Source organism: Oncorhynchus mykiss, chromosome 28, assembly GCF_057628025.1.
Source record: "Oncorhynchus mykiss isolate SJ-2025 chromosome 28, ASM5762802v1, whole genome shotgun sequence".
Classification (NCBI taxonomy): Eukaryota; Metazoa; Chordata; class Actinopteri; order Salmoniformes; family Salmonidae; genus Oncorhynchus; species Oncorhynchus mykiss.
In genome coordinates this window covers 38895774-38910740 of record NC_143049.1, presented here as the reverse complement: position 1 = coordinate 38910740, position 14967 = coordinate 38895774, and the positions used below count along the sequence as shown (strand labels likewise).

The 14967-nt window shown below is 46.4% G+C and overlaps 1 protein-coding gene across 1 annotated transcript in view; it reads left to right on the top strand.

Annotated features, from left to right (window-relative positions):
• LOC110509127 (netrin-G1) overlaps window positions 1–14967 on the top strand; it is a 187077-nt gene that overhangs the window by 23207 nt on the left and 148903 nt on the right. The window contains exon 2 of the mRNA XM_090225277.1: window positions 8987–9630. Coding sequence (XP_090081403.1) covers window positions 8987–9630 — 644 coding nt within the window. The remainder of the gene's footprint in view (window positions 1–8986; window positions 9631–14967) is intronic.

Below are 14967 nucleotides of genomic sequence, written 5' to 3'. Positions count from 1 at the left end.
GCATGGGTTGAAAAAATATGTCTTTGTCTTCAACCTTGTGTTGCGTTTTGGGTTCGTTGACTTTTTAGACCTCGACTGCAGCTCGGGTCACTTAGTCTGATATGTTAATTCTTCACTCACATGTCTTATACCCTCGGGTCAGAAGTGGGCGTAACCGCCTTTAGGGCAATTCTCTGGGCGTACCAAGTTAAGAGGCAAGGTCTAGATTTGACTCAATCCAATTTTAAACAACTAACTTCACCTTTCATCTTTACCAAAACATTCTCTTTGATTTGGACATTTTCCACACAACGTACAATGTATAAACATCAAGCATATACTGGGAAAACTCTTAAAGTTACAATGTTTTCGTAATAACGTCATCTATTAACCGTTTTAATAACAAAACAAAAATGACATACATTTTCATATTCCATCTATCGTCATGACCACCATTGTGGCTGACGGAAACCATTGTTCCAAAGTCCCTTTATTTCATGTTTAATGTTCTGAGGCTGGTTCTCCATAGTAACAGGACAAAGGAATTTTGTCTGTGGCCTAAGATTTACCATGAGCGTGAGGGGTCATAAAACCCCCACATCTTCAGACCCCTAGATCTCTCCTCCTCTGTTGGGGTTGAGAAATAATCTGTAGGGTTGTGGTCTCCTGTAACCTGACCTGATCAGGACAGTCATGACAGTCCCCCTTTGGTAGGTTCAACTTGGAAGGAAATTGCATGTTGCAACCTACCATAAGAATGACCATCGGTAGTGGATCATCATAGCAGTCCCCCCCCTTGGTGGTTCACCCTGGTAGGATATCCACAAGCTGCGGATCACCACCAGAATGGACCTGGGAGGTCCGGTAGTGGCTCTGTGTTCCGGCCCGTCGTCCGGTTATCCCGGCTAGTGGACTTAGGCAGTAACTTGGCAGACGTTAATAACGCACAACACTCAGGCAACACATCATTACATTTCCTCCCCAAACGAGCGGCGTTGTGGCTCTACTGCTTCCTAAGTGTCAAAGGAAATTAAATAAAAAATAGTAATAGAAACATAAAAGGCACTTGGAAAAACTTGGCCCCTGAAGGCCAAAGCTTACAATGGGGATATGACTGGGCTGACCTAGTGAGTTCAGGAGAGGAGGCTGGGACTGGGCCCCCTGAGGGGGTTTCAGGATCTATTGCCAACTTTCCAAAAATCTGCATCGCTTCCGTCCCACAGGTGATCCTAGTATAAGACCTCATTAGGTCTTCCTTTGCACTTGTGCACCTGTGTACATAATAGGTGCACACGCCAAGGGAAATAAGACCAAGGATCATGGTAACAGTCAGGATACTGTCCTGCACTGTCCAAGAGCGGGCGTCAGACCAATCTTTTGGTCTGTAATCAGTCGGGTCAACTAAAAGTGCCTCATCCCGTACGCTAAGATCAACCGTCATGGGTCCCTCGTACTGGATTTTTGGTTTTGAATGGCTTGTGGTAACTCAAGGGAACGTTTAGCAAAAGCGTCTGGCATTTCAATCTCTGTGTCTATCCCGTCGTCGGGAAGTCGGTATAGAGCGAGGTCGTCTATGTGAATAATTGCCCCCTCTGGTACCTTAACAAAAACAGTCTGGTTGGGGAGGTTCAATTGGGTGATGGAGTCATGGCAGTTCGTAAGTCATAGTGGCGGACGCAAACGGTGTGTTGACCAACCATCGGTTCCCTACCACCTCCACTTGTGTGGTGGTGGCCCCATCCCTGGCTGTTAGTTTGGCTCTACAGCGTTCTTCGCTGGCGATAGCTTTAATACCACAAAGACGCTCAGTGTTATCCCTGACAAACGATTTGTTAGGACAGAGGTAGTGGACATCTTTGGTTAGTGTACACATTGACAGGTTAGGGGTGAGATATAAATCTGGGTTGTTTTCCTGGTAAGCTACAACTGGGGGCGTGACAATCTTTACATGGGTACTGTCGTGCCACAATCCTACATTGAGAACTGTTTTCAATCTATAGATATTCTCCAGTTCAACAACCGGCAGCGTCAGTAGAAAACCCACTTCATTACGATCAACATCAACGTGTATTGGGATGGCCGACCCCAGACTATAGGCCAGATGTGACTGTAACGGCCTTATCGTGGTTGAAGTAGCTGAGGTCAATATGTCGTGGACCATTGAGGGGCACTAGATATGAGGGGATTCTATTCATGGCCATGTGGTCCATAGAAGAGCTAACTTCACGGAGAAAATCATCCAGTAACAATCGAACCAATTGGACATGGGCATAGTCATGGACCATGACCTCTGCTAGCTTTCCTACAGACATGATTGTTTTGTTCAGGACAGAAGCGTGTGTGTTGACCACCAGAATAGTGTCCTGGAGGGACTATCCCACATGTTGCAACTTGAGGGCCTGTGCTTTCATCTGCGGCTGGATAAGTGGCATCTCTTCAGTAATCTCCCTAACATTCCTCTTGACTGTGGCTAGACTGACTGCGTTGACGGCAGTAGTGACCCTACGGCTGCCCCTATCGATATTAGCGCCCCGACGAATTGTTTCTCTCGCCTGGGCTCGCAAAGTTCTGAATGGGTTACTGTGTACTTTTGGAGTTGTGCCAACACATGGGCAGTGTCTAGCTGGGCGTGCCTAATTGCCTGGCTGGTCCAGTCAGGCCCGGCCTAACTCAAATGTGCCGCAGGTGGAATGTGTTGGCGGTACACATTCTCTGCATCTAGGCGGACATACACACTCTGCGTGTGTACTCTGCAGTTAATTATGAGGAGTCGCGGAGAACGATTCCCGTAGAGGGTCCGTTCGTGATTACGTCTGCTTGGTTGGTTTTGACCAGGGCGCAGAGAGTCAGGATCAGTCAAAGGAACTCCATCCTACAGAAACGCATAATCAGAGATTGTTGGATTATTTCAGTTATTTGTTTTTGTAAACAAAATTGTTTTGACAACTATTTTTCTGTTTTTATTATTTTGAAACAGTAGGACGCAGGACGATATAAATAGTGATATAAAGATGTATATCTGGTAGCTGGGAAGAGAATAAATGTTAGGTTTTAGGTGCAACGTACTGATCTCCTGGAAGGGATCCAGGGTACTTAAGGATTTTCTTACTACCTCTGACTTTGCTAGCTTTTTATCTATTCGGTGCTGGCTAGCACCCCTTCTAAATCCCACAGGGGGAGTGTACAACTTCATTTGGTTCCGGTGGACCCACTTTAATGTGGCGTTTTGTAAAACTTTGCTGATTCTGATCTGGTAAGCTACAGGTGACAGCTTCACCACAATCTCGTGTGGCCCCGTCCAGTGGGGCAGGACCTTTGTTGCGACGCCTGCGGGTTTGATGTATATGTAGTACCACACCTTATCCACCTTATCCACACCTGGTGTGAGGCTTTTATGTTGTAATAGATCTTTTCACCTTCTGCACTTCATTCCAACTGTCCTTGAGCATATGCAAAGGTAGTCTGGAGATGGTTACACAAGTCTGTCACGTATTAATGAGCCGTGTAGGCGGTGGCGGCGACATCTCCCGGTTGGTACAGGAGATGCAGTGGAAGTGTCATTTGCCAGCCCGTCATCATCTCGAAGAGTGTTATTCCCGTAGACCTGTTGCGTGTGGCTCTGATCGCCATTATTACCAATGGGAGTTTGAGGTCCCAATCTTTGTGGTTGGCTGCCACATATTTCCTCAAGATTCTGACGATTGTTTGGTTGCTCCTTTCTACCCTCCACAAGCTCCTTGGGTGGTATGCGATGTGGAGTTTAGCTTTGACTCCCAGAAGCCTCCACAGTTCGGTCATTACAGCTGCCGAAAAGTTAGATCTCTGTCGCTGTCCACGGTTTCTGCTGGCAGTCCGAAACGACTGAAAATGTGGTTTAGCAAAAGAACGGCCGTGGTTTCCGCTGTGCCATTGGTCGCCGGCAGGCACTCCACCCACTTTGTGAATACGCAAGTCACTGTGCCTCAATCTGGATCAAGCTCCAGGGGTAAGAGTCACCCTTGCATTGCAGGGTTGCTCTGTGACGTGGCTTGGAGGGTTGAAACTGGCAGCAAACTAGACACCCCCTCACGTATTGTGCCACGTCTTGTTCTATGTGAGGCCAGTAGGCCACCTGTCGCAATGTTTTGCATGTAGCCTTGACCCCCCTATGGGCTCCACATGGCTCGTCGTGGGCATGGGCTATCATTATCCCCCTCTGTGTTTTAGGAACCACCACCTTCGAGCAATGTCGGTTTCTGAAATATACACCTGTAGGTCATCTACAAGTGTGAGTTACTGTTTAGTTGCGTACAGCGAAAGCCAGTTCTGACACTGGGTGGCCAGTTCTCACAGTGGCGAGGGACTCATCTTGGTGTTGCATTGCTACCAGGATGCCATTCATGAATTAATGTGTTAGCAACACATGATGTTCGTGCGAAGACCTTTCCTGTAGTGCTGCTGTAAATTGCACTGGATTTCGCCATGCTGTCGGCATGGTCATTGCCAAGTTTGTCACGACCAGGTGATTTGGAGTGTCCCTTGACTTTCTTCCAATTCCAATTTCTTCCAGTATGTCGTGTTCGGTGGTGAGGTTAATCACAAGCTAGAATGAGCTCTTTGTTTTCACCTCTTTACCACTTGAAGTAGTCATGTGCTTTTGCTTCCAAAACGGCAAGTGGCATAAGAAGGTGAGTCTTGCATAGTTTGAGTTGGTGGTGGATCTCCAGTTCTGACGATTGGTGTTTCACCGCCATTTGCAGGGTGATCAGCTCGCCAGCCACTTCTGCAAACTGTCTGGTCTTGTTGTTCTGGTCTTGTTGCCAAGCTGAAATTGAAGTGGTTTGCACGAAATGTCGTTGTGCCATACCAATCCCACCCCAGCTTGCAAGTGGTCTAGATGGCGGTAAGAATAGCCATCTACAAATGCCATCGGCCTGTCAAGACACACGTTCTCTTCGAAGTAGTGATGGTTCGAAGGCAATGGCGGAGCGATGTCACGCGGGGGTGGTGTGGAGTCGGTTTCATCATCACCACAGCATTGACACACCACCAAAGCACTGCCCAAAGGCAGGTTTTTCGCTTTTGCGTAGTTGATTACTACATCATGGCTCTGCAGCGCCCTGAATCAACAACACCTACCAACAACTACCAACCTGTTACTGTGCCTGAACCAACAACTACCTACCAACAACTACCAACCTGTTACTGTCCCTGAACCAACAACTGCCTACCTATTACTGTCCCTGAATCAACAACACCTACCAACAACTACCAACCTATTACTGTCCCTGAACCAACAACTGCCTACCAACAACTACCTACCTATTACTGTCCCTGAACCAACAACTACCTACCAACAACTACCAACCTGTTACTGTCCCTGAACCAACAACTACCTACCAACAACTACCTACCGGTTACTGTTTCTGAACCAACAACTACCTACCAACAACTACCTACCGGTTACTGTTTCTGAACCAACAACTACCTACCAACAACTACCTCCCTATTACTGTCCCTAAACCAACGACTACCTACCCATTACTGTCCCTGAACCTACAACTACCTACCTGTTTTTGTCCCTAAACCATCAACAACCTACCTATTACTGTTTGTAGCCTAGTGGTTAGTGTGTTGGGTCAGAATCCAAAAGGATGCTCGACCAAATCCCTGAGCTGACAAGTTAAAAAATCTGTCATTCTGCCTCTGAACAAGGCACAAGCCACTGTTCCCTGGTAGGCCGTCATTGTATTTAAGAATTTGTTCTTAACTGACTTGCCTAGTTAAATAATAAAAAATAAAAATACTGTTTCTGAACCACCAACAACTACCTACAGTGTACAATATTATATCCATTCTTTCCCCGCGACCTCCCTGTCTCTCTCCTGTCTCTCACATCCCTCTGACTGTCTCTCTCCTGTCTCACATCCCTCTGACTGTCTCTCACATCCCTCTGACTGTCTCTCACATCCCTCTGGCTGTCTCTCTACTGTCTCACATCCCTCTGACTGTCTCTCTCCCACCATATATATACTCTGTCACATCCCCTCCCTCCTCTGACTGTCTCTCACATCCCTCTGACTGTCTCTCTCCCGCCATATATCTCTGTCACATTCCCTCCCTCCTCTGACTGTCTCTCTACTGTCTATCACATCCATCTGACTGTCTCTCTACTGTCTCTCACATCCCTCTGACTGTCTCTCTCCTGCCATATATCTACTCTCTGTCACATTCCCTCCCTCCTCTGACTGTCTCTCTACTGTCTCTCACATCCCTCTGACTGTCTCTCATATATCTACTCTCTGTCACATTCCCTCCCTCCTCTGACTGTCTCTCATATATCTACTCTCTGTCACATTCCCTCCCTCCTCTGACTGTCTCTCATATATCTACTCTCTGTCACATTCCCTCCCTCCTCTGACTGTCTCTCTCACGCCATATATCCACTCTCTGTCACATTCCCTCCCTCCTCTGACTGTCTCTCATATAACTACTCTCTGTCACATCCCCTCCCTCCTCTGACTGTCTCTCACATCCCTCTGACTGTCTCTCTCCCGCCATATATCTCTGTCACATTCCCTCCCTCCTCTGACTGTCTCTGCCCCCCTGGTTCAACATAACTTGCTTTTTATTATCTCTCTTTCCTCTCCTGCCACCAGTCCCTTCCTTCCATCGCTCCCTCATGTCTCAACATACTGTAACTCTCTCTAGTAAGAATAAGAGATACTCTGAATGATCGGCTGTGAAAAGCCAACTGACATTTACTCCTGAGGTGCTGACCTGTTGCACCCTCGACAACCACAGTGATTATTATTATTTGACCCTGCTTGTCATCTATGAACATTTGAACATCTTGGCCAAGTTCTGTTATAATCTCCACCCGGCACAGCCAGAAGAGGACTGGCCACCCCTCAGAGCCTGATTCCTCTCTACGTTTCTTCCTAGGTTCTGGCCTTTCTAGGGAGTTTTTCCTAGCCACCGTGCAAGTACACCTGCATTGCTTTCTGTTTGGTGTTTTAGGCTGGGTTTCTGTACAGCACTTTGAGATATCAGCTGATGTAAGAAGGGCTTCATAAATACATTTGATTTGATTAAGAATTGTATCACCCAACACCTATTAGGTGGTAGTCATGGAAACAAATCCACTTACCTCAGTCAGCCAACCCTGCTAACCCAGGACACCTCAGACATGTTCTGCCTTATCATGTAAGTCCTTATCCTTATCTAACATCAGTAGGAGCAGAGGCCTGGTGACATGTTCCTGATGAAACACCAGCGAGGCCTGCCGATATATAAATGACTAACTGACTGGCTAGATAGGATCCTATCTAGTAGAATCTTGCCTCTCTCATCTTGCAAAGCATCAAATAGACTCAAGTCCAAACACAACCATTTGAAATACAAGATGCCGAGTCCTACATTGTGAATGAACTGGCAGTCAGACCTGTATTTGTGCTCGATGAGTTCAATATTAGTGCAGCTTTTATCAGTGTTCTGTGATGTAGTGAACATGCCTCTTGTTAAACATGGTTTGAAATGTGTTGGATTTATCATAACTTCATAATCATACTGCCACAAGAAGAATGGGAAATACTGTTTAACGTTTTTTTTTTTAAATAGCCAGCATTAGCATTTTGAAATGATGACAGGCTTTGCTAGACGTTTATAGCTGATCAAAATCTCATCTGCAGCTGGCCTCAATGTTGTATAGAGTAGAGGTGAGATGAATGTCAATATGAGTGTGTTTAAAACACTCTTTCATGCACACACACACATTACATACACACACACACACACACACACACACACACACACACACACACACACACACACACACACACACACACACACACACGCACACACAGGTAGCACGCACACACAGGTAGCACACACACACACACACACACACACACACACACACACACACATACACACACACACACACACACACACACACACACACACACACACATACACACACACACACACATGCACAGGTAGCACACACACACACACACACACACACACACAAAGTCGTGCTTGGCCTCGGTTGAGCAGGCAAATATATGTATATTTCTCAGCAGTGTTTCATAAGAGACAGTCATTGAGGATTCTTCTCCCATCTACACTAGAGGATCAGCAGGAATATAAATCACACAGGCAATTTGGGTGGTAGAGTCAACTAGAGACCTACCAGAGTGGTGGATTGAATACAGGACAGTATATTACTAAGTAGAGGACAGTGGTGGATTGAATACAGGACAGTATATTACTAAGTAGAGGACAGTGGTGGATTGAATACAGGACAGTATATTACTAAGTAGAGGACAGTGGTGGATTGAATACAGGACAGTATATTACTAAGTAGAGGACAGTGGTGGATTGAATACAGGACAGTATATTACTAAGTAGAGGACAGTGGTGGATTGAATACAGGACAGTATATTACTAAGTAGAGGACAGTGGTGGATTGAATACAGGACAGTATATTACTAAGTAGAGGACAGTGGTGGATTGAATACAGGACAGTATATTACTAAGTAGAGGACAGTGGTGGATTGAATACAGGACAGTATATTACTAAGTAGAGGACAGTGGTGGGTTGAATACAGGACAGTATATTACCAAGTAGAGGACAGTGGTGGATTGAATACAGGACAGTATATTACTAAGTAGAGGACAGTGGTGGGTTGAATACAGGACAGTATATTACTAAGTAGAGGACAGTGGTGGGTTGAATACAGGACAGTATATTACTAAGTAGAGGACAGTGGTGGATTGAATATACAGGACAGTATTTTACTGCGTAAGGAGCAGGGTTGAAATATGGTGTAGTTCCACTCCTCCACCAGCAGTAGGTGACATCACTAGTGTACAGATGTTTGATGATTAAAGTGTGTGTGAATGAGTGCCTAAATGAGTGAGTTCCTGTCAGTCCAGAATAGATTGCAGACATGTTGATACCGGGTAATGTCTAAGGTTTCAACCTGTGTTCTCTGCCTCTATCCCCCCTCCCCCCACTCCACAGGAAAACCCTTACATGTGCAACAACGAGTGTGACGCCTCCACAGATGAACTAGCCCACCCTTCGGAGCTCATGTTCGATTTCGAGGGCCGCAACCCAACAACCTTCTGGCAGTCCAGTTCCTGGAAGAAGTACCCCAAACCCCTGGAGGTCAACATCACGCTGTCCTGGAACAAAACTATCGAGCTGACGGACGACATCGTCCTCACCTTCGAGTCCGGCCGCCCTGAGCAGATGCTTCTGGAGAAATCGCTAGACTACGGTAAAACATGGACCCCTTACCAGTTTTACGCTACCGACTGCCTCGACGCATTTACCATGGACCCCAAGACGGTCAACGAGCTGACCCAGCGAACCCTCCTCGACATCATCTGTACCGAGGACTACTCCCGTGGCTACGTGTGGAAGTACGATAAAACAGTCCGCTTCGAGATCAAGGACCGGTTTGCGCTGTTCGCCGGGCTGCAGCTGTACAACATGGCGTCGCTCTACGGTCAACTGGACACCACCAGGAACCTACGGGACTTCTTCACTGTGACGGACCTGAGGATACGGCTGCTGAAACCGGCCACCGGGTCCACCATGGTGGATGAAAACAACTTGTCCCGATACTTCTACGCCATCTCTGACATCAAGGTGCAGGGAAGGTGAGAGAGTTGCTTTTATTTTATTTAGTCTTGATTTCCCTTTACAGGTGTGTTATATCTCTCTAGCATGCTAGCAGATACCTTTGTGCTAACACTTGTTAGCATTGGCTCGCAAAACTACCTCTAACTTCCTTCATACTGGACACAGAGACATAAAAATGGTATCCACAAGTTGATCTGACTCTGGGGAAGTAGATACAGGGCCTCATTGCCAAAATTCCCGAATGATCCCTTTAATATTAAAATAAAAATCTAAGATGATCTATTATATTGACAAGATAGTCGAGTGACCACTCTAACAATAGACATTTCGTCAAAGATGGAAGGCGATACGGGAGATGTCTAGATCAGGTGGGACCATTCTAAACAATGAGAGGCCAGATACGCGTGGGCAACTCTGATATAAAGTAGTATTTTCAAAGTTGACGAAAATACCATGTGTGTCCACTTATATCAGTGCATTTGCAACAACCTAACCATTATGAAACTTATATTCCATTAAATTAGCCTCACATAGCAAATTAGCAATAAAAAAACAAACATTTTTGTTGACCAAATTCGACACTCTCTCATTGACCTCCGTTCAAAAAATTCCTCACTTTTATTTTCGCGGACAGATTTTGGGCAGAGTAAACCCCTTAACGCTTCGCCTCAACCTCTCTTTTTAAAATCATATTAGTTTTGATTCATTTTGTATGAGCTGAATGCTCTGACGCATTCTAATAATGACTAGGACGGGGCCTGGACACATGGCTATGACCCCTGTAATTAACAGGTGTACGTCCCAAATTACACCATATTCACTACGTAGTGTGCTACATAGGGAATAGAGTGCCATTTAGAACTAAGGCCAGGTTTAAATTTGACATCCACCCCCCATCAGGAGATTCCCAACGGTTTAGAGAGATGATGAAACATAACAGATATATTATTTAATAGCCCCATAGATGCTTAATGAACCACCTGTGGATCATAAACACACTCCACAGCTGTTCACTGAATGAGACCGGTGTGTGTGTGTGTGAATGTGCGTGTATGTATAGTTGGTTTATATGAGGATAACTAGGCTCAGTAATGACTCGTCTGATTGGGCCTGGGTGAGTTGGAACAGTTTGTTTCCAAATTAGAATTCCGTCAGTCGGCTTAGAATGGGAGATTAGAACAATTAGAATGTTAGGTAATTGGGAGGAGACGAGTCTGGTCATTAAGAATGTTGTCTGCTTAGTAAATAGTTACCACTGGGGACATAACTCCTCTCAGAGAACCTATAGGAGATAACAGTATTTGAGCATTCATCCTCTCTACTTCAACATTCCTCTTCTCTACTTCAACATAAACTGGAGCATTCATCCTCTCTACTTCAATATTACGGGAGCATTCATCCTCTCTACTTCAACATTACTGGAGCATTCATCCTCTCTACTTCAACATTACTGGAGCATTCATCCTCTCTACTTCAACATTACTGGAGCATTCATCCTCTACTTCAGCATTACTGGAGCATTCCTCCTCTCTACTTCAACATTCCTCCTCTCTACTTCAACATTCCTCCTCTACTTCAACATTCCTCCTCTACTTCAACATTCCTCCTCTCTACTTCAACATTCCTACTCTCTACTTCAACATTACTCGTCTCTACTTCAACATTCCCCCTCTCTACTTCAACAGTACTCCTCGCTACTTCAACCTTACTACTCTCTACTTCAACATTACTGGAGCATTCCTCCTCTCTACTTCAACATTACACCTCTCTACTTCAACAGTACTAAAGCATTCATCCTCTCTACTTCAACATTACATGTCTCTACTTCAACATTACACCTCTCTACTTAAACGGTACTAAAGCACTCATCCTCTCTACTTCAACATTACTTTAGCAGACAGAACAAAAATAAGGTATTATAGGGTGTTGTACTGTTGCCTCAGTGATTATCTAAAAACCAGGAGGGGACTGACACTTCACTGAGGGGACTGACACTTCACTGAGTGGACTGACACTTCACTGAGGGGAATGACACATCACTGAAGGGACTGGCACATCAATGAGGGGAATGACACATCACTGAGGGGACTGGCACATCCCTGAGGGGACTGACACATCCCTGAGGGGACTGACACATCACTGAGGGGACTGACACATCACTGAGGGGACTGACACATCCCTGAGTGGACTGACACATCACTGAGGGGACTGACACATCACTGAGGGGACTGACACTTCACTGAGGGGACTGACACATCACTGAGGGGAATGACGCACCACTGAGGGGACTGACGCATCACTGAGGGGACTGACACTTCACTGAGTGGACTGACACATCACTGAGGGGACTGACACTTCACTGAGTGGACTGACACATCACTGAGGGGACTGACACTTCACTGAGAGGACTGACACATCACTGAGGGGACTGACGCACCACTGAGGGGACTGACGCACCACTGAGGGGACTGACGCACCACTGAGGGGACTGACGCACCACTGAGGGGACTGACGCACCACTGAGGGGACTGACGCACCACTGAGGGGACTGACACATCACTGAGTGGACTGACACATCACTGAGGGGACTGACACACCACTGAGGGGACTGACGCACCACTGAGGGGACTGACACACCACTGAGGGGACTGACGTACCACTGAGGGGACTGACGCACTACTGAGGGGACTGACACTTCACTGAGTGGACTGACACATCACTGAGTGGACTGACACATCACTGAGGGGACTGACACTTCACTGAGAGGACTGACACATCACTGAGGGGACTGACGCACCACTGAGGGGACTGACGCACCACTGAGGGGACTGACACACCACTGAGGGGACTGACGCACCACTGAGGGGACTGACGCACCACTGAGGGGACTGACACATCACTGAGGGGACTGACACATCACTGAGGGGACTGACACATCACTGAGGGGACTGACACTTCACTGAGTGGACTGAGACATCACTGAGGAGACTGACACTTCACAGAGTGGACTGATACTTCACTGAGTGGACTGACACATCACTGAGGGGACTGACGCACCACTGAGGGGACTGACGCACCACTGAGGGGACTGACACATCACTGAGGGGACTGACACATCACTGAGGGGACTGACACATCACTGAGGGGACTGACACTTCACTGAGTGGACTGAGACATCACTGAGGAGACTGACACTTCACAGAGTGGACTGATACTTCACTGAGTGGACTGACACATCACTGAGGGGACTGACACTTCACTGAGGGGACTGACACATCACTGAGGGGACTGACACTTCACTGAGGGGGCAGAAATATTTTTATTTTACCGTTATTTTACCAGGTAAGTTGACTGCGAACACATTCTCATTTACATTAACGACCTAAGGAATAGTTACAGGGTAGAGGATGGGGGGAGGAATGAGCCAATTGTAAACTTGGGATGACTAGCTGACCGTGATGGTATGAGGGCCAGATTGGGAATTTAGCCAGGACACCTGGGTTAACACCCCTACTCTTACGATAAGTGCCTTGGGATCTTTAGTGACCACAGAGAGTCAGGACACTCATTTTACATCCCATCTGAAAGACAGAACCCTACACAGTGCAATGTCCCCAATCACTGCCCTGGGGCATTGGGATATTTTTTTTAGACCAGAGGAAAGAGTGCCTCCTACTGACCAAGACCAACCCTGCTTAGCTTCAGTGGCAAACTTGCAGTGGGATGCAGGGTGGTATGCTGCTGACTGAGGGGACAGACACGTCACTCGAGAGGACAGAGACGTCACTGAGGGGACAGAGACATCACTGAGGGGACAGAGACATCACTGAGGGGACAGAGACATCACTGAGGGGACAGAGACATCACTGAGGGGACAGAGACATCACTAAGGGGACAGAGACATCACTGAGGGGACAGACATCACTGAGGGGACAGAGACATCACTGAGGCAGAGAGGAACTAGTTGAACATATTAGTATAGCAGAGTAACTAGACTGTAAGGTATTTTAGGGTTGCTGTAACTCCACAGGACTGTTGGGTTGATGTAACTCCACAGGGCTGTTGGGTTAATGTAACTCCACAGGGCTGTTGGGTTGATGTAACTCCACAGGGCTGTTGGGTTGATGTAACTCCACAGGGCTGTTGGGTTGATGTAACTCCACAGAGCTGCTGGGTGGATGTAACTCCACAGAGCTGTTGGGTTGATGTAACTCCACAGGGCTGTTGGGTTGATGTAACTCCACAGGGCTGTTGGGTTGATGTAACTCCACAGAGCTGCTGGGTGGATGTAACTCCACAGAGCTGTTGGGTTGATGTAACTCCACAGGGCTGTTGGGTTGATGTAACTCCACAGGGCTGTTGGGTTGATGTAACTCCACAGGGCTGTTGGGTTGCTGTAACTAATGAAGAGTGTCTAGTTTTCTATCTACGTGGTTGCAACCTTATTTCACTCTTAATATCAGAGTGTTCAACCCAACTGTTTCCAAGGTGAGTGATGTTTTACAGCACAAGTTCCTTCCTGAAGAGTTTTTTTTTGTCAAAAAAGAGAACAGGTGATTGATATTAAATCTACATTTATATTTCCATCATTTGTGTCATCTGTGAGCTTAGGTCATATCCTTAGAACGTCTGACGAGCCCATGTGATCCTCATATTCGAGCATCCCCTTCTAAGACACTAATATTCATATTCGGAAACTCATACATTCTCCAGTCGTATTTACACCAGTTTGGTAAACAAACACTGCTGGGTTTTACATTGCAGACTCTACTACCCTGCTTCCCAGGCCCATCTCCAGCAGAGAGTTCTGCCTCTCATTAGATAGCTCAGTTAAGGTGCGATGGGAGGAAAAATATTTAGATTTTTCCTAGCCCTTGAGTATATATGAGAGAGAGAGAGAGAGAGAGACAGAGAGAGTGAGAGTGAGAGAGACGGACGGACGGACAGACCCAAATTTATTAAGGAAAGCTTTGACTATGTACAGACTCCGTGAGCATAGCCTTGCTATTGAGAAAGGCCGCCGTAGGCAGACATGGCTCTCAAGAGAAGAACATGAGGTGGAAACTGAGATGCACTTCCTAACCTCCTGCCCAATGTATGACCCTATTAGAGAGACATATTTCCCTCAGATTACACAGATCCACAAAGAATTTGAAAACAAATCCAATTTTCTCCAGGTCTCTGCTACATACTGACGGGAGAAAAAGCTATCGTCACAGAACTCAGAATGTCTATCCTGTTCTGAGAACAGCTACGACACTATCTACCAAAGCTATCATCACAGAACTCAGAATGTCTATCCTGTTCTGAGAACAGCTACGACACTATCTACCAAAGCTATCATCACAGAACTC